Source organism: Hesperophylax consimilis, chromosome 6 (genome assembly GCF_061612785.1).
Source record: "Hesperophylax consimilis isolate HC1 chromosome 6, BYU_Hcon_1.0, whole genome shotgun sequence".
Taxonomy (NCBI): domain Eukaryota; kingdom Metazoa; phylum Arthropoda; class Insecta; order Trichoptera; family Limnephilidae; genus Hesperophylax; species Hesperophylax consimilis.
The window spans coordinates 2721449-2749289 of record NC_142841.1 but is presented as its reverse complement, the minus strand read 5'-3'; the positions used below and the strand labels follow the sequence as shown (position 1 = coordinate 2749289).

General features: G+C 33.2%; 1 protein-coding gene and 1 long non-coding RNA gene across 2 annotated transcripts in view; one reads left to right on the top strand and one right to left on the bottom strand.

Annotated features, from left to right (window-relative positions):
* Window positions 1-262: 262 nt before the first annotated feature.
* On the bottom strand, window positions 263-9664 carry LOC149422832 (uncharacterized). The gene is made up of 3 exons (XR_016302274.1): window positions 9593-9664; window positions 6699-6798; window positions 263-648 (listed from the first exon to the last, which is right to left on the bottom strand). It is a non-coding gene; the product is annotated as an uncharacterized LOC149422832 (long non-coding RNA).
* The window catches only part of LOC149422830 (ethanolamine-phosphate phospho-lyase), a 43288-nt gene continuing 24518 nt past the window's right edge, over window positions 9072-27841 (top strand). Inside the window, exons 1-3 of the mRNA XM_089632304.1 lie at window positions 9072-9150; window positions 10256-10495; window positions 13801-13919. Coding sequence (XP_089488430.1) covers window positions 10434-10495; window positions 13801-13919 — 181 coding nt within the window. The 5' untranslated portion in view covers window positions 9072-9150; window positions 10256-10433. The remainder of the gene's footprint in view (window positions 9151-10255; window positions 10496-13800; window positions 13920-27841) is intronic.

Genomic DNA, 27841 nt, shown 5'->3' with positions numbered 1-27841 from the left:
TCTTGGCTCATCCAAATTGTTTGTCCATCTTTGGTCTATTATTCAACGTTGGTGTCGAGTGAATTTTAATAAAATAATGAATTTCAAATACCTCACCTGTTTTATTCCATTCAATAATTATTATGTAATACAATGCCGAATTCATCTTTGGTGACAAGCACTAAGTTATGAATTTCTTTGCTCCACTGTGGTCACTGATGACCATCATATTGTCATTATGGTATGAAGAGTGATATTTTCACCACGTTGGATTTATGGTAAGTGTACGGGACGTGTTTGCCTGCACAAGAAGAAACTTGTCCTTTGTAATGATTCAAATAAATAATATTTAACCCACCATGAAAATGCAGAGAATTTCGACTCTTGTAGTGTTTTTATATTTGAAGGCGTCTTGAACAAGACGTTATATTCGAAATTCGTATTTTGCATAAAATTGAAAACGCCTTTATAAAGGCAGTTGGTTTTTTCTCAGTCGGTAACTGTAGACAGCCTCGGGGGAAGGAGTGATGGTCACCGGCTGCGTTCTGGGGTGACATCAGCAGAAGAGGTGGGGGGGGCGGGTTGAAATCACATACTGCGAGTTGGATCCCAGGTGGCGAGGCGAGTTTGGGCAGGGCGCGCAGCGGTAGGTGTGGACGGGTCCAGAGCCTGAAATAAATGAGGGATTTGATTTTTGTGGCACATTTATAAGAAGCTCTAGGACCACGTCACCGACCTCTGTTTGCAGTATCAAAATTCTCATAAAAAGCTTTGCATTTTTCGCTATGAAGCTGTTTCCTTTTATCTCGGAAACAAGAGAACATTTTGAGAGTTTCGCTGAGTACATAAATATCTTACGTGTAACATATTTTATTTCTATGCCAGTTTATTTAATTAACATGTGAGTATCTTTGCATAAAATTATTTATTTAACATTGTTTCCTATTATTATAGAAAAGGCTTGCAAATTCTGATATTTTTTCAAATCTCTTCTTGCCTGTTGCCGCAGGAGCGATTTTTTTCACTCAGCCAATCAGCGGTTGCTTCGCGAGAGCAAGATGGTTGCTTGAATTAAGGCGAGACAACTGCTCTTTGGGCTGGGGTGATAAAAATGTCCCGTTAACAGCAGGTTAAGGGCAGGTTTTTAAACATTAGTTTCCCATCTGTAGGGCAGGATTATCAACATTAGTTTTTATGGAAGGTTTTACATAGTTTTCGAGCGGTAAATATGATGGCATTTGTTGTGTTTGTTATATTTGATGTGCAGTTATATTGATGATGATGCTGTTGTATTTGGACGTTCGCTGCAGTAAGTGTAAATAGTGTGGGGCTTATGTTATGATGGATTAACCCCCAATGTGCCGAGAAATCCACTGCAGATTTTGGACAGTTGTACCCCTTAGTGTGTCGACGAATTCGCTGTGGATTCACTAGAAATTCACCGCACTTTCCCTGGTTTCATTGTATTGTGTAAAATAATTTTTGTAGCATACTAAAATATTTTTTATTCGAATGGCAAGGAAATAATTTATTAATATTATTCTGGACTCTCGTTTCGCCAAGCGTATTATAACTTTGAAAAGTGAAAAATATTTCCGATTTAATAACAGGAAAGTGTCAAATATTTTATTGTGATGATCACTTATTTCGCTTTATGGAAAATAAAATAAAACCCTAGAATATTTTAAATTTTTTTATCGTATAGTGGCTGTACCTCGCTACAACCTCAGTGTACCACCGGGGCTCAGTCTGTCTGTGCAGAGCAGAAAGAGACACAATAGAGCATGTTGCTTTTACAAATAGCGCTGTTTTTTAAAATAAGCATGTTTTTACAAGTCACAGGTGACATCTATACTATGTAGGTATACATACTAAATATAAACATGCGTATTCGAATGCAACGTTGTGTCAAAACTTCAAAGCAATCGTTGAAGAACTTTCTACCAGTCACAGGTGACATCTATACTATGTAGGTATACATACTAAATATACACATGCGTATTCGAATGCAACGTTGTGTCAAAACTTCAAAGCAATCGTTGAAGAACTTTCTACCAGTCACAGGTGACATCTATACTATGTAGGTATACATACTAAATATACACATGCGTATTCGAATGCAACGTTGTGTCAAAATTTCAAAGCAATCGTTGAAGAACTTTCTACCAGTCACAGGTGACATCTATACTATGTAGGTATACATACTAAATATACACATGCGTATTCGAATGCAACGTTGTGTCAAAACTTCAAAGCAATCGTTGAAGAACTTTCTACCAGTCACAGGTGACATCTATACTATGTAGGTATACATACTAAATATACACATGCGTATTCGAATGCAACGTTGTGTCAAAACTTCAAAGCAATCGTTGAAGAACTTTCTACCAGTCACAGGTGACATCTATACTATGTAGGTATACATACTAAATATACACATGCGTATTCGAATGCAACGTTGTGTCAAAACTTCAAAGCAATCGTTGAAGAACTTTCTACCAGTCACAGGTGACATCTATACTATGTAGGTATACATACTAAATATACACATGCGTATTCGAATGCAACGTTGTGTCAAAACTTCAAAGCAATCGTTGAAGAACTTTCTACCAGTCACAGGTGACATCTATACTATGTAGGTATACATACTAAATATACACATGCGTATTCGAATGCAACGTTGTGTCAAAACTTCAAAGCAATCGTTGAAGAACTTTCTACCAGTCACAGGTGACATCTATACTATGTAGGTATACATACTAAATATACACATGCGTATTCGAATGCAACGTTGTGTCAAAACTTCAAAGCAATCGTTGAAGAACTTTCTACCAGTCACAGGTGACATCTATACTATGTAGGTATACATACTAAATATACACATGCGTATTCGAATGCAACGTTGTGTCAAAACTTCAAAGCAATCGTTGAAGAACTTTCTACCAGTCACAGGTGACATCTATACTATGTAGGTATACATACTAAATATACACATGCGTATTCGAATGCAACGTTGTGTCAAAACTTCAAAGCAATCGTTGAAGAACTTTCTACCAGTCACAGGTGACATCTATACTATGTAGGTATACATACTAAATATACACATGCGTATTCGAATGCAACGTTGTGTCAAAATTTCAAAGCAATCGTTGAAGAACTTTCTACCAGTCACAGGTGACATCTATACTATGTAGGTATACATACTAAATATACACATGCGTATTCGAATGCAACGTTGTGTCAAAACTTCAAAGCAATCGTTGAAGAACTTTCTACCAGTCACAGGTGACATCTATACTATGTAGGTATACATACTAAATATACACATGCGTATTCGAATGCAACGTTGTGTCAAAACTTCAAAGCAATCGTTGAAGAACTTTCTACCAGTCACAGGTGACATCTATACTATGTAGGTATACATACTAAATATACACATGCGTATTCGAATGCAACGTTGTGTCAAAACTTCAAAGCAATCGTTGAAGAACTTTCTACCAGTCACAGGTGACATCTATACTATGTAGGTATACATACTAAATATAAACATGCGTATTCGAATGCAACGTTGTGTCAAAACTTCAAAGCAATCGTTGAAGAACTTTCGGAGATTTAAGATTTTGAACAAAGTAACATTAACATTTTTATTTATATAGATTATTTTATTACAAGAGAAAAAAACATTTTTCTGAATATAAGTAGCTATCCTGGGTAAAATACATTAGACAGATGTATACATTTTTTATAAACATGTAAACAAAAATATCTGCTGAGATGGTACAATTTACAATTTTGGTGAGAAGAAATGATGAAAAAACAGTGTTTGAAATTTTTTGTTTAAAGTTAATACGACGTTTGCGGTTGCTTCGTACCTTTCCCATAATACACGGCTTGGTCATAGCACGGTCATCTATATGCTCCGGTTATGTGGGCAGACTCCTTTTAAGGGGACTTTTTTCCCTCAAAAGTATCACCGATGGTTGCCAAGCGCCATTGTCGCCACAGCAGTTTTCATTGGCAAGAAAAGACAACCTGATTTTTTTCTCTCTTAAGATTAACAGGACATTGCAAAATTATTGAATCGATCATTTTAAAAAGGTAAAGTTTTTATATTAATTTTTCATTTATAAAATCTAGATTTGCATTTATTCAGAATTATATACTTGTAAATTGATGCACACATTTTATAACAACAAAACATACAAGAGTGGTAGATACTCTCAGTATTACTCTAGTGAAAGACTAAAAATTCCTTGAAATGGCTTTAGCTATTTTTAGTGACCAGGTCTGAATAGCCAGGTACTTTCCAACCTTCCTCTTCTACATGTCCTTCCCCTCTCATCAGTCCAACGTAGGTCAACCGGCCGTTTTAGAACTTTCGGAACTTAAAAAGGCCGCTTGGATGTTGACTGAACCCCAGCAAGATTAGGAACATACATTTTTGTACTCTCCTAAATAAATGCCAAATAAAGACATTCAAGCAGATTTAAAAATTATTTTTATATTGAAATTAAAATTTCGAATACTGCGCATTAGTCCCAAATCCTCAATAAACCCGGAGCATTTGGAACTATGGCAACCCAATCATTATTGGAGTAAGTGGCGACAGCGGAAGGTAGTGGAAAAATATTTATAACTTTCAGAAAGGCATGTAAAAGCGCCGCAGGTGAATTTTTTTCCATGGAATTTAGGCGAATTTTTTTTTAATAAGTTTCTAATGGGATGATATGTCATCTTTGGGGATACTGTGAAAATTGTAGACATTGTACACAGGACTGAAAATAATATATCAAATATTTCATAGGTCTCCAACGGAGGAGCTCCAGCTAGGTTCCAAAATAATACCGGTCGGTGGCCGAGTTGACATCGCGCTTGGGTCCCACTCAGGCGTAGTGTGTTCAATTCCTCGGCTGGCTAAGTCCTCCATCACAACACAAGCAACATTTTCAGCTTACTGTGGTGGTAGTAGGAGATTTTCAAATATTGTCAGGTTATTCGTAACCCGGGAATGTTTGTCTTTCTTTTAAAAAATATATATATATATATTGAGGACACAGAACTCGGAAAAAAATATGTGTGTATAGTAAAAAATATATATAAACTCGACACCTGGGTGGGAATCCGACGCATTTGTCCACTTGGCTACTGGCCGGTTAGCTTACATGTTTTAAAGGTTTTCGTTTTAAACAATACTGAAATATTTCCGTTTAAGAAAAAAATAAGAATTTTCGTCTAAATATTTTTGGGATACTGATTCCGAAAAATAAAAATCGAAAGCATTTATTGGTTTGCACTTCGACCTAGAAAAATTATCTTTGTTAATGGAATAATTTAATGGGTTCAAGCAGCAATGCAGTAAGGTTAAAATAGACCCTCTTCAAAAGCAAATTACCGCATGGCTGATAGAAAGTGGCAGAACGAAATCGGAAAGCTTCCTGAATGAAATTATTGTATGACTGAAGAAAGACCCTTAAGTGAAATCATTCCGACTTTATCCCTATTGTATATATATTTATAATTTTGGTTTTTGTATTACGATATATGTACCTACCTACAACATTGTTTTATTGTTTTTATATGTTATTATTAATGTTACCACCATATTACGTGCATTTGCCTAGTTTGGGGTATTTTTATTAATAATACGAGTAAATAAATTCAAATTCCACTGCCTTCACTCACACCTACCCCAATTGTGTATACCATAAAAAAAAAACCTGCAGCGCCTTTTCCCTGTGAACATAACATAATAATTCATATTCCACTCTCTTCACCCGCAACACATATCTACCCCAAAAGGTTACCATAGGAAGAATTTGCCTGCGGACCTTTTCCGTATCTTGATTTATCTCTCCTATTTGAGAGTTGTAAGTAATTTTCCACTCCCTTTCTTCTTGTCACTTACTCCAGGGGGATGTCATAGAGCCAAAGGGCTCCGAGATTATTGAGGAATTGGGTATATAATGTGCGGTATTTGCAAGTCTTTTTTTTAAATTCTGTGCAGGTAACCTACACATAAAAAAAACGTACGTTTATCTTTTTATTTGACCTGTCCAAATGCAAAATAATATTTTGGGCCCCTTCACGGCTCAAATCGGCCCTGTTAATAATCCCGAGCAACGCCGTCACCTTGTATGTAAATATTTATATTTTATTTTGTCTACTTTGTTACTTCCTTGTAAGCTCTATACAATAATAAACTGCTTCCCATTGCTTGGAAGCTAGCGATGCCCCTGTTCCGAGTTCTGTGTCCTCAATATGTACCTACCATTTTTAGAGCATCCCAAAAATTGACATGCTCTGAGGGAAAATTTCCATCGAACCTCCTGGGTGAAAATGTAATCAAAATAAATGGTACCTGACCGGGCCCCCCTTAAGATTGGAGCCCTAAGCCTGGGCAATGTAGGCCTAGGTGGAAATCCGGCCCTGATTACCATTTCCTCCATCCCCACAACATTCCCCATAATTGGGGATGTAGTAGTCCCACTGGGTCCTGTTGTGACTGTTACGAGGTATGGTATTCACAAACAATGTTTTGGTTAGCGACACATTACTCTAAATGCATCATGGCTTGGTTTGTTTCTAATGGGAATGTATGGCGAGCCATAAGCTAAATAGGCCAAGCCACGAATATATAGCGCGGTCTGTCACAGGCTTTATGTAGCTAATATAAAAGTAGTTATAAATGCAACTATCTTAATAAAATGAACTTTATCTACCTTGTCTTGATTATTGATGCAAGTGAAATACGCCGATGATTCCGTATTCACACGCCAAAGCCGTCCTTCCGGTGATAACATCGCCGATGAAAAATGGGCACTGAAATTTGAAAGTTTTAACCCGTCAGGCAACTGACATATTCTGTCAGTTACCTGACGGTATTTCCGCTTTGTAATGAAATCCAAATAAATTGAATATTTCTGAACGAATCTGAAAACTAATAACGGTTTTTGAAAGGTAAAACAATTTTAAATTTAATTATTACCTACATATAATTTATGAAATTTTGAATTCAAACTAAAAAGTTCAAAATTTTATTAAACCTACGGCACAAAATGTGTCATTAACATAGTTATAAAGTTACAAGTACAAAGAGTATAGCACAAGAAAATATAAAAATACAAAAGATAAGAGAAAAAATAATAAAATTACGTAATAAAGATGTATATTGAATTATTTTCTATTCATGCCAATCCGTAGAAACCCATAAATAATAGATTATTTTAGATTTGAATATAAAGCGTTGTGTTTTCTCTTTCCAACACCGTAAGATCATATTTCTCACTATGAGAGTAAAGGAGACACAAATATTTATATGAGTTCCCAAAAGCGAACTGATACTGAGGGGTTAATTCAACAGTTAAAAAAGCAAATTTAATTGAATAAACACAACTTTTTAACGACAATATTATAAATCATGCAATCGCGTAGATAACTTGGCAACATTAAACTTAGAATAACGTTTCTCATATCTCATTGTTACCGAGCAGTTTGCAAAAGATAAAACAAAAATAACTTTCAAGACGAAGTTGGTAAATAAACTTCGTTTACCTGAATTTCAAAACAAACAGAATAAAACGTTATTTTTATCACGCAAATACATCACATGTTTACTTTTTAATATAAACACATCATACGACTATCAACTTTTAAATTATAAACTAAGATAAATCTTCCCAGAGCGAATTTACATACATCTATAGATTAATTGTTTTTACTGACGCTCGTGCGTTAGTTTTCCATTCACGTGTTGATTTATTACAATTTACAATATACAAGGTGTCCAAGGGTAAAGTGCACTAACTTCGGGAGATGATTCTGCAAGTAAACAGGTGAACAAGGTTTTTCAAAATTCCAACTTTTTAAGGTAGTCTCTAGGTAGAAAAGTAGAAATTCTTGTAAGAAAGTAATAATAAATAATAATTATTATATATACATTATACCTAGCTCTCCCATTAAAAATTTTGGCGTATTAGATCTATCAAAAAAATTATATATATAAATGCAAAAATCCGTCATATTAAATACATGTAGGATTTCGAAAGATTTTTTAAATATTTATGCTGAGGGATCAGTAGGATTTATAGGCCCTGTTAGAAGTTCTACCGAGCCGAACCCTATGATATGAAAATATCTGGAGTCGGTGAATTATTTTCGTGACGGTGACGTGTTGTTCTTGTATTGTTTTGTATTTATTTTGCTTATATAATGCACTTACAAAATGTGGATTGACTAGATGATCATTTGTGGAAAAGTATGTGGAAGGGTTTAGTTTTTCCGTGGGGAAGATTAACCCGGACATAAAGTCGGAAAAAAAAACTTTAATGGAAAAATATATTGAAAAAAAGTTTAAAAAATCGTCCTTTACGATGTAGATTCATCAGTTTCCCGCTTGTACTACGAATTCCAGACACGTGTACCTATATTATTGTGAAATAATACGATCTATCTATACAGGAGAATGTATGTGGCGGCCGCATGGCGCACACCGGGCGATGGCGTTTGTTGGAGTTTGATTGGCATTTTATTCCAAGATTGAACATTTTCACACTTTTCCTCTAAAACAAAAGAAAGGATTGTCTACATAAAATATTGAAAAACTTTACTAAAAACCCGGGCAACGCCGGAGCCTTCAGCTACATAGTTAATATATTAAATTTACTTGTTTACGTCGGGAGTTTCGCATTAAAACAACCCATTATTCCTAACAAACCTACGCAAAACGCACTTGTTTATAAAAATTGTAGACTCACTTTTTATAAAAATAAATCCTACAAATATCTAAAAATATCCCACAAAATAATAATAGAAACCCACCTGAAACAAGGCATCAGTCTCGAGAAGTATTGTTAAGAACTCCACAAACCCAAAAAAAACAATAAAGCTTCCAAGGTCATTACAAATAAATAAATAAAAATAATTTTTAAAAAGTTCTCTTATCGTCGAGCAAAGAAAATGATTGGTTTATTTAACGCTGACCCCCGTTGTCGAACACTTTCCTCTCGAGCGCTCCCATTGGTCGGTTAGTCGTGACGTCATGCGTGAATATTTTCCTAAGTGGAGCGTCGTTGACAGTCATTATTAGTTGGGTTTCAGAAGTCAGAAGCAACCGAACTCGCAAAGGTCTTATCATTAACGATAATAACCATCGACAAACACAATCCATATAAGGTAAGACTTTGTTTATATTTGATTCGAATGTCAATGATTTCTCTTCAATTTATTTGGAACACTACAATCCATTATTTTAATTTTATTAGAATTTATTTTAAACACTTAAATAAATTTTATTTGGAACGCTTGAATTCATTTTATTAATTTTCATTTGAATAATGAACGCTTATAATTCTTTAAAATAATTTATATTGAATTTATTTGGAACAATGTACATAATTAATTTACATTGAGTTTTAATATTAGGTATGTACAAGTTCTCAAGTCAGTGTCTAATTTATTTTGAGATCTTGCAACAGATTTAAACACGAGGTCACATAAAACACAATCAAATTAACTTACCTTAATTGCGTTAAATAAATTTCAAAGTAATTTTGAATCAATTTAAACTGTCAAAAACATTACAAAACTTTTATAATCATGAAAATAAAAGACCCACCTTACGTTCATGGTTAATTAAACGCGATTCTTCGCCATCAGATGAGCATAAGAACAGAATTTTCCGAATGACAGTTGCGAACTTTTCAAGGTGAAACTTTTGGCGGGAGTCGTTGAAACTTTCCCGCCACGAGTAGATGACATGTACAAACATTGTACCTACACATAAGTATTATAAAGAAGAACATAGGTATTGTGTTGTCTAATTTTTCCGCGTAGATATTTTTGTTTCCACTAGATAGATTTACGAATACATAATTCTTTATTTCTTCAATTTCAAGATAAATAATCTGTCATTAAGTAATTTAGATAATAATTGTTGAAATAAAATGCATTGGTTGAGTACACAATAATTAGCGCACATCAATCAGGTCAATGGTTAATGTATTGTTATCGTTATTACGGCTTGAAACACAAAGGTGTTTCTGGATGACAAGAATATAAAACTCACATCAACGCTATTTTACGATTAAAAAAGTACCAGTGTATGGAGAAACAAATGATTTTTTACGATTTTGTAGATGTTAATTTATCTATTTAACTAAAATAGTAATATGGACTAACTACCATATGTATTCCTCATTGCCCAGAGTTGTTACCAAGTTTAGTATTAAAAAAGCCAGCATTTCACAATTATCTTAACAAATGTTTAATTTTGTTTCAGGGACGTGTTCTTTATTCTTCTTATCCGGAATAGATCTGTGTTGCTACACTTCCCATCTGATAGTCACCATCTTCCCTTTTTCTCATTTCTAACTTTTGGCTTTACCTTCTGATTATATTTAATCCCAAATCTGTCACTTGAGAGAGATATTCGATTTGTAACCAAGAACTCACCTAGAATGACTTCTCTGGAACAGATGTCCAAAGGGGACACAATCAAGCTTAGAAATGAACATATTGGGTAAGTAAATAAACTGAATATTACCGATTTCAGAGAAATGCGCATTTGACCGGTGTGTGTACGTGATTACCACCAACAGTTGATATAATGCATTGTTATCGACAACGAGTCTATATTAAGAGTTTCAACCCGATCGGATGTCGATAAGTGGGTTAATTTTCGCTTCCAAGATTTGCATTCATTCCTTACCGAAAACAAAAGTGAAATTAAAAAAAAAGTTGTTAATTTTTTTATAAAGGCGCTGAAAATTGTTTTCGCCGTGAGTGGCGTTTATTAGCTTAGAGCCGGGGCTCCTTTGGCAACGCAAACCGGCAATATGATATTATAATAATATGATAAAGTCATGCAAGTCAATGCCCTGACGTGAAAGGATTTATCAAATGAACTAAAATAACTACAGGGTTTTCCAATAAGAGGTGTTATTTTGAATAGCCCGCTATTTCGGTAGATGTTACTTTTGAAGCTGTCATTTTTTGACATTTGACAAGTAGAAACTACGCCATTAATACAAATGGAACGATACACGCTTCAACAATGCATTGAAATTATTAAAATTCACTTGAGTGAATCAAATGCAAATCATCTTGAGTCATGAGGCCCATTTCCACCTCGGTGGCTTCGTCAACAAGCAAAATTGTCGCATCTGGGGCTCGGAAAACCCAAGAGTTATTGTTGAAAAGCCTCTCTATCCTCAACATGTGACTGCTTGGTGCGGTTTATGGTCCGGCGGGGTCATTGGACCATTAGCCATGGAGATTGATTAATGATTTTTTATGGCCGGAATTGGATGGTATTAATCTGGACAACGTTTATTTTCAAGAAGACGGCGCTACGTGCCACACAAGCAACGAAACCATTGATCTTTTACGATTGAATATCAAAATAACACCTCTTATTGGAAAAACCTGTACAATGGTTGTTTACAACAAATCATTTCACCATTCGTTTATAATCTAACCTAATTTTAACCAGCCGCGATTACTTAAATTACTGACTTTAATAAATAACTAAAATAAAATAACAGACTTGTGGCAGTAAAACAAAGCATTCAAAAATACAATTGAATCAGAACTAATAAATCTTAATGTTAGAACCAGACCACAAAGAAAATATGAAACATTTAGATTAAAAACATTCAACAGCAAAATATAATTTTTCAACCTTCTCTCTCTATTACCCGAGATCTTTGTAAAACAAAAATGTCATGATCGATGATATTGATATATTTTCTAACTCACTTACGAAATCTGATGTACAATGATTACCTAAAAAAATAACCGTTGTTATCACCGATTTTGCACTTGAAACTATTGTTTTTCTTTTATACAATTGATATACGAGTAGTAATCTATATTTTTTTGTATCAATACGGTTCCACGATAATCCAACACAGTGACAATGCAACACACTTTTAAAAAGTGATATAAGTCATATAACCTAACCTACTTAACCCAGTTAATAAAGTTTCGTCACTTTCCATGACTTTATATAACTTTTTAAAGATGTGATGAATTATCATTGTGATGATTTATCCGGTTACCCAACTAATAAAGGACATATTGATGATCTTACTTCTATTTTAGTTCTACACGTAGAAAAAAAGTCCTTTAAAAAAAGTAATTGCATGCCAATTTTTTGATACAACATTAGTCATTCAGAATATATCGAGAACAAGTGTTATTTTCCTAATAAATATCATGACGGAATACGAAAATATCAATATCAGTATTTGTATGAGAACGTGTTTCGCGGTCCTCATAAAACACTCGCTTTTAACTGATACTTTTTTTTAGGAACTCAAGCCTGCAGTCCCGTTTTTAACAGGAAAACGAAATATTTGACCATATTTTTAATAAATTAACAGCATTTTTATATCAGGAAGTTTTCTCCGTGTAATAAAAAATTAAATTTATAAATTGATTGCGTTTCCTATCAAATCGAAAGTAAATAATGATTTGTTGCCGTTGTGAATACCGCACAAGAGTCCCAACTGCTTCAACTGTCCGGAATCAGTGAAACTATGCTATCCCTAATTGTGATATGTAATGAGTCTGAAAGGAATATGGGGAGGAGGGAGATGGGGTGATGTAGATTGGGAAATACCTAGTTATACCAATCTGGTCACTAAATGGATATTGAAATTTTAAGCAACCTTTCAATTCTGAATGTTGGTCTTTCACCAGGGTGATACTGAGAGAATAGAAACCATCATAAATGACGGAGTAACAGTAGTGCGAAATCCCAAATTAAATAAATTTGTAATAGTCATGCGTAAAACAGTCTGTGCAAAAACGTATAGGAAGAATGGATTTGTTGTTATTACCACGGTTTTAGATTTTATTTTAATAAAAATACTAATTTCGGTTATGTGTCTATTATAAGTAACTGTGGTTCAATGAACTCGGATTTGTTTTTAATTTAATTGTAATTTAAAAAAAGTTGGAACTGATGGGTCAAGAATTTAGACAAGCGATAAAATACCTACCTACCTAGCGTACAATATTTTTTTACAAAAATCTTTTAAGGCGATGCACTACGTCATGTAATATTTTAAATTGAGCCGCTATCAATAAGAACCCTTACGTAGATGGCGATAAAGTTTAAATTACCGCTTAACACCATCCGCCTGTTTTAATTTATGCAAGTTTTATGCTCAATCAACAAAACAATGAAAGTGAATAATATCAGTGTGTATTATATTTATGTGTAATATATATGTTATTTCTAGTTAAATAAGTGAAAAATGTAATTTTCTTTTATCTAGAATAAAAAAAAAAAAGTAAAAACATGGCCAAAAAGTGCCTTTTATTTTATTTTGTGGATGTTCAGGCATAAATATTTAATTTTTTTCCGATCATTTTATAAATAGCTTAATTTGCCACATTATACAATAAAATCATAACCGAAAATGGGTTCGTAAGTAGGAGATTTTGAACTTTAAAGCAGTTTTCATAGGCCTATACATTATTTTTTTCTGGGTTTATAAAAAGACTTATCTAAAAAATACATTATTATTTCAAAGGCCAAGCTGTATTCTACTTGCAGTATTTAATTAAAGCATCTAAAACATTTCTAGGCGACCAAATTTTCAAACCAAAAACACATGATTTTGCATTACTACGTATGGCATCGCCTTAATTCTATATTTGAAATATGTATTTGCTTTGTTTAAATTTCTTAGAGTTAAGTCAAGTCAGATTTTGTGATTTTTCAAGAGACTGACCTTTTTAGCTAATCATGCAATTACCATTCCTACAATTATAATTTCCCGTGATTTAACTAATATTGTTATTTTGTTCATTCAGCCACTCCTGCAAGTTGTTCTTCAGTTCCTCCCCACTGAAGATTGTTCGCGGCGCAGCGCAGTACATGTATGACGAGAACGGAGAAGAGTATTTGGATTGTATCAACAATGTTGCTCATGGTAAGTTAAAAAAATGAATACATAATTAACGTTAGGATGGGAATACAAGAACTGCCAAAAGTAGCCAATATCGACTGCCGTTTATTTACTAGCAGTAACAGCTTGCAGCTTTTGAAATCGACTGCTTGTAGCAGTCCATGTATTCTTATTATTTTTTAATGATAAACAAATGCTTATAAAACAAGACTTTTTTATGCATAACACAAAGGATAACAAATTATTATAAGCAATAATTAGTCACCTGAAATATCCATACAAATTGAAAATATCTCCCGAGTAAAAATAAATGCCGCCGACGGGAATTGAACCCGCACCTTCTGATGTCCGGTCAGGTGCTCTGGACCACTGAGCTACGTCGGCTTATTCCAAACCCGCCAAATAATTCAATATATACTAGTACCTCAATCAACAATTACGGCTTATTAAATGTTTTCACCTGTAAACAACTTTATTTTTGTAGGTTTGTTAGTGCTACATTTCCCACTAGATAGCAACAAATGTAAATGTAGAGTATTAGTATTTTTTTATTTATTTAGAATTAACGGCACAGGTGCATTTAAATACTAGTATATTTATTTATTTTATTTTATTTATTTATTAATTTTCGGGTAATCGACAGTTTACGTTTAAACAGTTTGTACATAAATATTATATAGCCAAAAAAAAAACCAATTATGGATTTACTCCTTGTTACTTTACCTCTACTGAGACAGCATAATATGGAATAAGTAAATTAAATTTGAAAGAATGGAATATGAATTAAAAAAATTATACAAAACAAAAGATTATATAAAACGAAAAATTTACAATACATTTATCAATACATTTATAGCCAAAGAGAGAGGTTGTAAATATAAATCAAATTATAATAGAGATATAAACAATAGAGACATAAACATTATTCACAAACTATGAGAGAAATATTCTTTTATGGACCTCTTGTATTTGGTAAGTTCGCAACTGAAAATATCAACCTTGGATAATAAGCTATTGTAATTATTGCATAGTCTGTTCAGGCGAGAATTCTGCTTAGAGTTAGTTTTGCATTGATCAACCCTGAACAAGACACAAGAGCGTGTTGAACGGGCGGGTACATTGAATGGAATCTTGTTTAGCAATTCTGGGCATTCAACAGTCATAGTGCAATATAGAAATAAGAAAGAAAAGAAAGATGACAAGATTATATAATTTAACAAGACAAAGGAAAAATGATTAGATTTTATAATTAAGCAAGACAAAAGAAAAATTAATTTATATATTAATACAAATGAAGAAGAAATAAAAACAAAAAAACTTTTTATGCAGTGACCTCGTTAATATATGCACTGCTAAAATTGTTATTTAATCAGTACAGGTTTATAATTCTATAGAGGCATATTAAAAACATCAGCCAACATAGCATAAGAGTTACCAATGGTGTTCAATCTATTTATAACAGAATTTTAGCCTGAAACCGTAGTATAATACATCCTAGGAAACCTTGATCTAATGGTAGGAACATGAAAGTGAATCAACGTTAATATATCAGAGAAATCCAACTGATAATTTATAACTATGTATCAAAATATAAGATTAACAATTTTTCAACTACCACTTAATTTCATTAAATGTAATAAAAAATCAAAATCTGTTGATTCTAAAAGAATTCCGACTCTAAAATGAAAACACCTAGAATATTTTCCTTGGACTCTTTCAATGATATTAATGTGATTAAGACAGGGATAAACTGAGATCCTTTGTGAACCTGTAAACATCACTCAGAAGAATTTCACTCCTGCGGACGAATTTGGTAACGGCAATTATTGATACATATTTTGAGGCGAAAGGAACAGGGGATATTGGAAAGAGTAATTAGAAGAGGGTTGTTGGGAAGTTCTTAAATATTAAGAAAGGTTAAAGCCGTTTTAGGCAACGCCAACGCAACGTTTCGAATTTGAATGGTGGGCTTTCATTGGGTAGAAACTTACAGAATATTTTACTGTGTTTTAAACCGTATATGCCAAATTTTGCTTTTACATATTTACTTTTATTTGCCACTTCCATTCGTAGTCATTCGTACGCGATCCACCCGACTGCTAGCCGAGCGCCCTATACACGGGGTTATTGACTACCTGAATAAAACATTATTACTATCAATTTAATTAAATTGAGCCCGCAACCTTCACTGCGAGTCAACGATCTTATCGATCTACCAACGGGCATTATTTGGTAAATCTCAATAAATATTGTCATTGTCTTTTTAAAACAAGATTTAAAGGAATATTTTGTTGACACAAAATTGAGATAAAAAATGATAAAATTAATTAGTTTGTCATTAAATGAATGACATCATCAATTTACTAATTCATTCACCCTGTGATAATAATAATTGCGGTTCGCAATTTCATCAAAGAAAATAGAATAAATAATTCGCAAGCTTTGCATAAATATTTATTTTGTTATCTTCGTCGTTACCTTCCCATTAAATAATACTTTTATCTCGCTTAAATTACAAGTCATTAAGGACGTTTAATATGATGTAATTTGGTTATCTAGATTTATAAGTTTACCCGCGTAAGCAAGAGTGTTAAAAAAACAAGATAAGAGATATAATTTTATGTTGTACTTTGAGGTATTAGAGTAAATAATCTTTGCCTTTGTGATGGGTGTACACGTTTTTCAGCGGACGCAAATAATATTATTCACGTGACGTTAAAACGTTCCGACCTTCGACATGTAGATGTGCACGTACTACAAATAAATATTTATTTTAAAAATTACATTTACATTATTATTATTATGTTATATATTTTTTTTTTTTTTTTTGTAATTATTTTTTATTTTTAATAATATGTTTACATGGTACATAATTCATTTTACATCTTGTATTTTTTTACTACTCTTCCATTGAAAGCATTTGCTTGTGTATGGAAGGGGAGTGTACAAAAATGTTGTTGTTAGTTGGTACTTAAATAATTCTATTCTTATTATTTTGAATGTGTCTATTAATTCGTTTTTAAAACACACAATAATTCGGTTTCCCTATCTTTGAGAAGAGCATTGAGGACCTTGTAATTCGTAAAAGCGAGCCGTTCTCATGCACTCGAAGAAAAAGGAATTTGGCAAAGTTTCTTCAAATTATTGGTAATCCGTGTAAAAACGGGATTACCGGCCTTAACAAATGAATTAACAGGTTTTCTGATGAACTTTTATGTCTGAACACGTGTTCATAAAAATCCTAATATTTTCACATTTCGTCATTATATATTAGGCAAATGCAGATGAATGAACACGTGTTCCAACATATTAGGAATTTACTATAAGTTAATTCATTCGTTAAGGCCTGCAATTAGCAATACTCATTTTTCTTCGCGCAGAGAGCATTTTTCCAGTTTATCGCCTTGTTTCTCCGTGCAGAGAACGTTTTTTCAGTTTATTGCCTTGTTCCGCCTTGCTTTTCTTTGCAGAGATCGTTTTTCCAGTTTATCGCCTTGATTATCCGCGCAGAGAGCGTTTTTATAGTTTATCGCCTTGTTTCGCCTTGCTTCTCCTTGCAGAGAGCATTTTTCTAGTTTATCGTCTTGTTTCTCCGTGCAGAGAGCGTTTTTCCAGTTTATCGTCTTGTTTTGCCGTGCAGAGAGCGTTTTTCCAGTTTATCGCACTTGTTTCGCCGTGCAGAGAGCGTTTTTCCAGTTTATCGCCTTGATTATCCGCCCAGAGAGCGTTTTTCTAGTTTATCGCCTTGTTTCTCTGTGCAGAGAGCATTTTTCTAGTTTATCGCCTTGTTTCTCCGTGCAGAGAGCGTTTTTCCAGTTTATCGCCTTGTTTCGCCGTGCAGAGAGCGTTTTTCCAGTTTATCGCCTTGTTTCGCCGTGCAGAGAGCGTTTTTCCAGTTTATCGCCTTGATTATCCGCCCAGAGAGCGTTTTTCTAGTTTATCGCCTTGTTTCTCTGTGCAGAGAGCATTTTTCTAGTTTATCGCCTTGTTTCTCCGTGCAGAGAGCGTTTTTCCAGTTTATCGCATTGTTTCTCTGTGCAGAGAGCGTTTTTCCAGTTTATCGTCTTGTTTCTTGAGACTATTAACTACAAATATTTTGTAAACATAATTGCAAACTTTCTAGCCTAATACACGTAATTATGGAAATGATGTCAATCGAAAGCATAAACACTAATCATGACGCCATGCTTCGTGACTGGTCACTAAGAAATGCATCGAGCTGCCATTATGCTAAACAAATTGAGCATAATTAGCCAGTGTTTCGTAACTGGTTCAATTGCTCGGGACTAGTTCCTAATGACAGTAGTAATAATAACAATAATTTATTGCAGTCGCTTGGTGGCAGCCAATCTACCGATAATTGGTGCACCAATCAATCGATGGATTATTTGTTATTGGAGTAAAAGGGACATGGTTACTTCAAGTGTTCAAGTTACTCTAGCTGCATACTTGGTCGTTATTGAGGAATTTTGTAAAAGTTTTCTTTGCATATCTTTACGTTAATTTACGGCCGTTATCGCTAAATTTGAACATAATTTTCGCTCAGCGTTATTATGTCGCTGAGGTAAAATGTAAAGTTTCAGCGTCTACTTTATGGGTTACCCTCCGCTGCGTACTAAACTGTTAGATTTATGTTCGCGTAGTTTTTTGCCTGCCGAATGTGTGATTGAAAATTAAACCAAAAACTGTTCGCTCGAAAAACCAAATCTTAAGATCCAGTATTCTAAATTGACGAAAAAAATTCACAGAGTTTCTTCTTTAATAATAAAATAACAATAATATTCGGATGATTTGTATAGAGCATTTTTTGTGCAAAATCACCTAAAGTGCGCTGAAATCACCTCAATTGCGCTATGCTACCTAAGAAATTTATTGCGAGATTTTTGCTATATTTAAAATAAGCCGTGATTTATTAAATATTTTCGCTTATACTTTTTTCATCATTTAAAAAAAATTAATACCGTCCAAGAGTAGGTACCAAGAACCCAACCATCTGGAGCCAGTTACAATATGGCATCCGCAATTGGGGTATGTTGTGAGGCTGCAGGTAGTGGGGAGGGGAAGGAGATAGGGAAGATAATGGTGGTGAAGTACCTAGTTATTCAGATCTGGTCACTAAACACGGTTAAAGTCATTTCAAGCAACGTTTCAATTCTGAATGGTGGTTTTACAGTAAAGCGATACTGAGAGTATCTTCCACTCTGGAACTTGTCACAAATATACCTTATATTATATTAAGAGGAAGCTACAAGCCAAAAATGTGTATATTCTTGGTATACCTTATATTGTAGGTAATAGGCTTTAAAATCGCTTCACAAACGGAGTCTAGAAAAGTTCGATTTCAAGCACAAAGCTGGTTTTTATGTATTTTATAAATAATTTTATAACAAAGCAAAAAAAATAATCAAGTGAAACTGTCACAGATAATCTTAGCTATAATACTGTATTTTAAAAAAGTTGTTTCCTTTACGCGTTCACACATTTATAACGAAAAAAAAAATTTGTAGTTTACATTAATATTTTTTCTTGAGTAATTTATTTTTAATTTGTATTCCACTCAAAAGAAACGATAGGAAAACCTTTAATTTATCTAAATCATATTTTTTGGTATACATAATGTACACCAATTCGTTATAAAGATTAATCAAAATAGTGATTTGGCCTTAAGTGATTCGCAAGCAGGGATTTGAACCCGCCACCTTCGGATTAGCCTTACCCATTGACCGCGGAGGCCGTCACCTAAAAATAAACATTGTGTTTTTTTTTAATATAAGCGCCCTCCCTCTAAGATCCGTACTTACTATCGCCCTTTCAACCATCTTCTTCTTTTTAAACGCTTACTATGGAGCCTTAGGAGAAGTCATAGAATGCCACGTGGCACCAGTTTCTATGTACTTTGTCGCCGAAATTATTTTTGCTTTAAGCCTGTGACAGACCACGCTATATTTTCGTGGCTTTGCCTATTTCATCCTTTCGCTCGCCATACATCCCCATTGGTAGTGTATGGCAAGCGATGTGCTAAAATAGACCAAGCCATGATGCGTATAGCGCAATGTGTCGCCAACCTTATCGTAAATTACGCACGTTGTAATAACCTAATGAATGTTATCTATTCATATCTGAGAATGTGAACTAATTACCAGTTATTAAAAATGACCTTTGACATAATAATATTTTTATTTTTATCCACTATCGCCTTTGATACCAGAAAATAGGCAATAAAAGGCTTTTTGATTAGCAACGATCCAACAATAATTTTTTTTTTATCAATAACATGTTTTGCTAAACTCTCTGACTAGTCGCAATATTATATTAATAATATACAGCTCTGATGAAGCATTATAAATAATGTTGTAAAATAAAATAATGTTTAATGCGTAAATCCTCAAATTGTAATATTTAATCATTGAAGACAATATTAGCTACTCTTTAACGATAATTTGAAACAGAAATACTAGAAAAAGTTTCGGTTGCATCTAGTAATTGAACCCAGGACCTCAGCCTTGCCGGGGCTTTGCACTACCACTGAGCTAATTCGACCCTATACCCTTTGGTCATATTTATTTGTATCATACTTTGTGCTGCTATATTTATGTATAATTGTGAGGTTCTTCTAGATTCGACCGAATTTTTTTTCTATGATAAAAAACAAACTGTTTTAAATTAATTTAATAAATAAATGATATATTTTTTCGATAATTACAAATGCTTATGTACGGGAGATGTCACATCTAAAATAAAATAATTATTTATTAAAATCGACTTTTGAAATAATGTTGAAAGTTTCAGATGAGAGATTAAATAAAGTAAACAGATAAATAAATAAACATACAACATATAAATTAACACATTATTGAAAAAATGGCATTGTTATATAATTTTCATTTTTTTTTCATTTTCTGAAACGGCCCAAGATTCCCAATTTCTCCCAACCATCTTGGAGCAAATCTAATAATTTATCTAAAATCAGTGTAACTTTGCAAATCTGTTTGTCTAATACTGAGCTGGCACCAGCTAAAATCATGAAATGAACAGCTTTTCCGCTTGAGTTATCTAGGCAATTAGCATTTTTTGTGGAATATACTATCAGTATCGCCCTAGTGTAAGACACCATTCAGAAATGAAGTGTTGCTTGAAATGGCTTTGGCCGTGTTCAGTAACCAGATCTGAATAGCCAGGTACTTTCCCACCTTCCTCTTACTTATTTCCTTCCCCTCCCAACTTCTTCCAGCCTCACAAAATACCTCAGTTAGGGTTGCCATAGTCTCACTGGTTGGGAGCAGTTGAGACAAAAACAAATAATTTCACATAAAAAATACACTGACTTTGGGTAAAAATAATAGGGAGTAAAAGCTATATGGAAACAAATAATTACTTAGGTACTTACCCACCCTTTTAACCCCTTACTAATAAACACACACAAATGATAAATGACCGTTTAACATACATAATGGTTGTTTATCAGTTGTGTAAAATTGAATACATACTTATTAGTAAGAGGGTTAATGTTTAGTTCTAGGTACATTAAATTTGTCACCAATTTGGTGTGCGGCTTTCTAGAATAAGAACTCCGTGGTTGTAGATCCATATCGATGTATGTGTGACGCATGGAAGTAACTTTTCTTTTAGTTGTTGCAAAACTAGTTCCGATAACTTGTCACTTATAAATCACTTTATTGGAAAGTGGTTAAGTGTAATGGCTAAAGTTACGGATCGCCGGTATGTGGATGTGGCGTAGCCAACTATTTCACTTGGCTGCAAATTCTTGCATAACTTTTTCTCCTACAGGCTTTAGGCCATTCATCATAAGACTGTGGTTTGGGAGAAGTGGTACCAGGAATGGATTGAGTTATGAGGGTTAAAATGGATCTAAACAATTATTCAATATTTTATGAGATTTTATTTTATAGATAAGATGAATTTATGTTTACAAAACAAGGTTTTTTAAATGCAAAACACAAAGGGTAGCAAATTATTATACGCTAATAATTTAAGGCATATAACAATAATCATTATAAAGAAAAAATAAATGCCGCCAACGGGAATCGATTGCGGTAGGGTGCACTAGCCACTATGCCGGCTTATTTTAAAGCGGCAAATAATTCAAATAATTCAATTAATACTTATTATATTTTATTAAACAATTATTGCTTACTAGATTTTTTCACCTGGACATAAGCCACTTTATTTTTATAAGAAAGGCTTGTTAAATACTAAATCTCTCAATTTAACGGTGTAATATTTTTAACTTTTAAAATATTATTATTATTTTTAAAGACAAATTTATGTTCACAAGACAAGGATTTTTATGCAAAGCACAAAGGATAACAAATCTATATCTTCCGAGAAAAAATAAATGCCGCCGACGGGAAGTGAACCCGCAGCCTTACGATTGCTTGTCGGGTACACTAGCCGCTATGATACAAATGCCAATATTCAATAAATTATTTTTTGATGTGAAAACATTTTTGTTTGGATCCTCTTGCAAAATTGTATTGTAATTTTACTAAAAATCATTACCATAGTGACTACATTGTAGTATGTCAAAAATATGTATCTAGTATCTTGTGCACTGCCTATGAGCATCAAACATATGTATCTAGTATCTTGTGCACTGCCTATGAGCATCGAACATATGTATCTAGTATCTTGTGCACTGCCTATGAGCATCAAACATATGTATCTAGTATCTTGTGCACTGCCTATGAGCATCAAACATATGTATCTAGTATCTTGTGCACTGCCTATGAGCATCAAACAAACGTTTTTACAATCGAGTCGTATAATTTCAAGGGCGGCAATCTGAAAATTTTCAGAAATAAATAAAAATAATTAAAAAGAAAGACAAACATTCCCAGGTTACGAATAACCTGAAAATATTTGAAAATCTACTACTACCACCACAGTAAGCGGAAAATATTGCTTGTGTTGTGATGGAGAATTTAGCCAGCGGAGGAATTGAACACCCTACGCCTGGGTAAGACCCAAACGCGATGCTAACTCAGCCACTGACCGGTCGTAGAAAAATGAGTAATGAATGTATATAAATATCTGTATCAGAATTCGGAACCAAAAACTGCAATTCGGCCTACAATTTCAATTTAGTTCCAACTCGAAAATCTGCCATGGACTGAGGAAACAAATATACAACCTGTAATATCCACCAATCACGAAGCTCCGCTATGACGATGTAACACAAATGCGAAGTGTACCGTTTCGCAGAAACAAATAATAAAAAAATACAAGTGAAAAACGAAAGTGGCAATCTGTAAAAATGTTAGAATCATTAAATTATCATCGTAACCGGCAATCTGTTACTATTTTGGAATCAAATGCGGCAATGAGTAAAATGTCACTTTTTTTTACAAATCACATTACATTAAAAAACATTCTTTTAAATGAACGAGAAATAAACACAGCATACAAAATGCAATACATTTATGTAATTTTATCCAAGAAGGTATTCTGTGGTAAAGTTTTTTTTGGTCTGCTGAAAGAATGAAGTAACATCAGATTGCTGCCTTTCAAACAACTCGTTTATTAGATATGTTTTTACATCCACATCGGCCATTGGGACAGAATAAGACAGATATCCTGGGTTCGATTCCCAGTTGAGACCTACCCTTTTTATTTTTCTATGTCTTGTTCTGTTTTATGCTTAGTTTAGATTTATTAGTATTATCTTTTTTAAGTGATGATTACCTCGGTGTACTGATTGACGACAAACTTTCATTCAAGGCATATGTGGATAAGATTGTCAAGAAATCATTGAGCATGTTAGGATTTTTATTCCGTATTGGAAAGGAATTCAACAATATCCATACACTCAAAATTTTGTATTACTCCTACGTCCGTAGTCATCTTGAGTACGCTTCTGCCATATGGAATCCTTTTTATAACATTCACACAAAACGCATTGAAGCTGTTCAAAGAAAGTTTGTACATCACTTGAACTTCAGGAGACAATTACGTTATTACGATATGGAAAGCTCTATCAAGCACTACGGACTTAAAACATTAAAAAGCAGGAGAGACACTGCGGACATGATTTACTTACACAAAGTCTTGAGTGGTCATATTGACTGTCCAGACCTTTTGTCATCAATCAATATTAGAGTCCCAAGTAAGAAAACTAGAGACAAATCATTGTTTCATATGGAAATTGCTTCAACGAGTCTCAGGCAAAATTCTTTCTTACTAATAACTTGCAATTATTATAATAAAACTTATTTTGATGCTGATATCCTGTCGTGTACCTTAGGAGCTTTTAAAAAAATTGTTAACAGAGTATTGTAATAATTAACCCTTTTCTAAATTTAATACATTACATTCATCATTTATTCATTATCACTCTTACATATTATTTGTATTTAATATCAAATGTACGTGTGTGTATGTATGTATGTATGTATGCATGTATGTATGCGTATGTATGTATGCAACTATGTATATGTACCTATGTGTGTATTTATATGTGTATATGCATGTGTATGTATATATATGTATGTATGTGTTTATACGTGTATATATATATACATTTTCTCTTATTATTTCCTTGTTTTTAACATTTCTTTGTTTTTAACCTTTCTTTGTTTTCTTTGTTTGTTTATTGCTTTTTAACCTTCTTTATCTTTATTGCATGATGTGAACATTGGTTATTGGGTTGTAACCTAACTCTTTTACTTATTTTTTCTCTCTCTCTATGCATGTTATTTTATAAACCTGTTAATGTTCCTAATAAAATAAAATAAAATAAAGTAAGTTATATCTCTAAATAGTATAAAATAAAGAGGATATCCGCGTCTGTTCGTGTGGGCGCGTAGTTCTTTTAAACTACGCAACGGATTTGAAGGATTTGGAAGGTTATATATATATAATACATGCGTATTATATATATAGATAGTATAGAAAAGTTAATATTGTTTGTAGTCAAGTCGTAAAAAAATAGTTTTGGGTGCTTACATTGCTCACGCTGGTCAAACCTTATGAAACAATGTATTATTTTATTATTAAAATGGTGCCACAAAGTGAATTTGCGAAATTCGAAGAAGATATTATTTATTTATTTATTTATTTATATATACGCCTAAAAAGGCTTTTATATAGAAGTGATACATGATGCAGTACAATAAGAAAATATGTATTATACAGGAGATATTGACAGTAAATAGATGTAATCCATTTTAAAGAAGGTAAAAAATACACACTTGTAAAATTGTGATTACAAGTATAATGAGAAAATATGAAGCAATATTAGTAAAACGTAAGAGTAACATAAAGTAAAAAAGAAATTACAACAACACTACATATAAGACAAATCATTAAAACTAATTTACCAACGCTACTCTAATTTGTAGGAATCAACAAAGTGTTGGTGTAGATTATGCTTAATTCTATATATGGAGTCAATAAATAAATCAATAGCACCCCCATACTTGTTGCCCAGATCATGCATCCTATTGGTCAGTGAGTGTGTCTGATAGTTGGTCGAGTATGTATTACAGAAGAATGTTATATTTTGTCTTGTATTCCTAGTCGCCACATGTAGTTATTATGTCTATCTCCTAAGGATAACCCCCTGTAACGCCGGGTACATGTCAGCTATTATGTATAATGTATGTATAATATAGTCAGTATAAGAAAAAATATCACAGTTTTTACAGTCCTCTTTTTGGTTTCCTGTAGATGTCTTAATTTTGCTAGTTTAATTAGTTATCTTACTGCTATAATAACTTCTTCATGTTGTGAATCCGTGGTTTTCCGTAGCACACCTAGTCGTAACTCTTAACTTGTGCCAAACAACCAAGAAAATTAATTGAAATTTTTCTTCCTTAGTTAAATATTATTATTTTAACCTAGCTTTAACCTGTTAACCATGTTTGCAAAAAGTATAAGTACACATTTTGCAGTTTGTTCAATAAACGTAGTAATAAAAATTTAGGTAAATATACTCATTGACAACTTCTTCTGAGATAACACGATATCTTTTGTTTTAAGATAACGACCGTCAGCTAAACAACTTAATGTGAACAAAGGAAACGATGCGATATATCTTGATATGATAATATCCCCTGGCAAATGTGTAAAGTGTAATTAATGTCAAATTTCACCCCAAGAGCGTTTCAAAAAGTTGGCCAATAACTCGAAACCATAGATTAACGACATTTAAAATATTTCTACTCAAATATGTGTGAAGATGTAATGAAACATATATCAAGTGAAAATACAGATCTCATGGACTGTCTTGCTAGTAAAGACTAGATTTGTAGGACACATTGAAGAGGTAGAAAAAATATTAATTTTTGCGTCTGGAGGAAACTCGTAGTACAATCGCGAAACTGGTGAATCCATATCACATATGGAATCTATATCAAATTTGGAATCTATATCACATATGGAATTTATATCACATATGGAATCTATATCAAATTTGGAATCTATATCACATATGGAATCTGTATCACATATGGAATCTATATCACATGTGGAATCTGTATCACATATGGAATCTATATCACATATGGAATCTGTATCACATATGGAATATATATCACATATTGAATCTATATCACATATGGAATCTATATCACATATGGAATCTGTATCACATATGGAATCTATATCACATATGGAATCTGTATCTGTATATATTCATATGTCAGTCACTCCTGGACACACTGATCCCTAGATGCCTATCCAACCTGATATCTTTTGCCTTCCCAAAACTTGCCCCAAGGCCCTAAAGAAAATAACGGCTTATGTCATATTTGGGGATGCTGTGTGGTTCGTACTTTTAAGGAAATGAAGGAGAGGAAATCCTGGAAAGGAAAAACTTATGAGGTTGGGTAGGAATCTGGAGTATGAATCAGAAGTGACAGACGTATGAATCCTTTTTTCCCACCGTAGTGCAATCTCGATAGAGTCCTGTTGGAGAGGTCACAGGGTCTCCCTTAACCAGTGTCTCCTGATACGCCATGCAGTAAGTACTATAAATCCGGGCACGCCTGCTAAGTCACCGAACGTAGCAAAACTCTTGAGGTGGCCTAAGGCATAGTTTTTGGATATTCGATAAATGGGTCAAATTTAAATAAAAATTGTCTCTATGCCGTTACTATAGTTTTGTCTTTTAAACGTATCCAAAATGTTTAAACCCTTTAGCTAACGAATAAAAATTAAAAAAAAATGTTCAGATAGTATTAAAAGAAAATAAAAATAATTTTTTTATTTTTAACAAAATAAAATTTTACGTACCGACTAGAAATACGAGGCATAGTGCTACATTTTTTGTGACAATTTTAAAACCAACTATGAAGCTCATACATCTATAAATAGACTACATCATTTTGGCAATAAATTTGGGAATATTGTAGACATGCTTAAAGATTCCGTATTAGTTATAAAACGAAATCTTTTTAATCATTTTACTGAGATGTATGAATTCACAACTCTGTAGTGAATACAATTTTGTTTTTATATGTATATGTTCCTTAATACATATTTAGCTTTCCGTAATCCACACTATTAATTTGAATTTACCTTAATTTAATCAAAAATCATAATTTATTGTAAATTATGTAACACAACTGTCGTAAATAAATAAATAAAAGGTATCGGGCTCTTTTTGTTTGTGCTACGAGTTTCCGGAGACCAAATAAATGGAGGGAGATGTACGTTGTATGTATGTTGGTAGCAAGATTAATAATACAGTAAAAATATTTATTTTATTTTCAAGGAGGTTTCGATAATACTGGAGAAAATAAATTAAAATATTGTCTAATATCTACATAACGCACGATATGTCTACACACAGACATCTTTTCATGGGAGTATATTAATAATATCTACGTCAATGCAACTAACTATCAGCTAAATAATTATAAAATCGCAAAGTGAAACAAATAATAAAATTTTGCGTCTTAGAAACGTAAATTAGAAATTTTTAGATA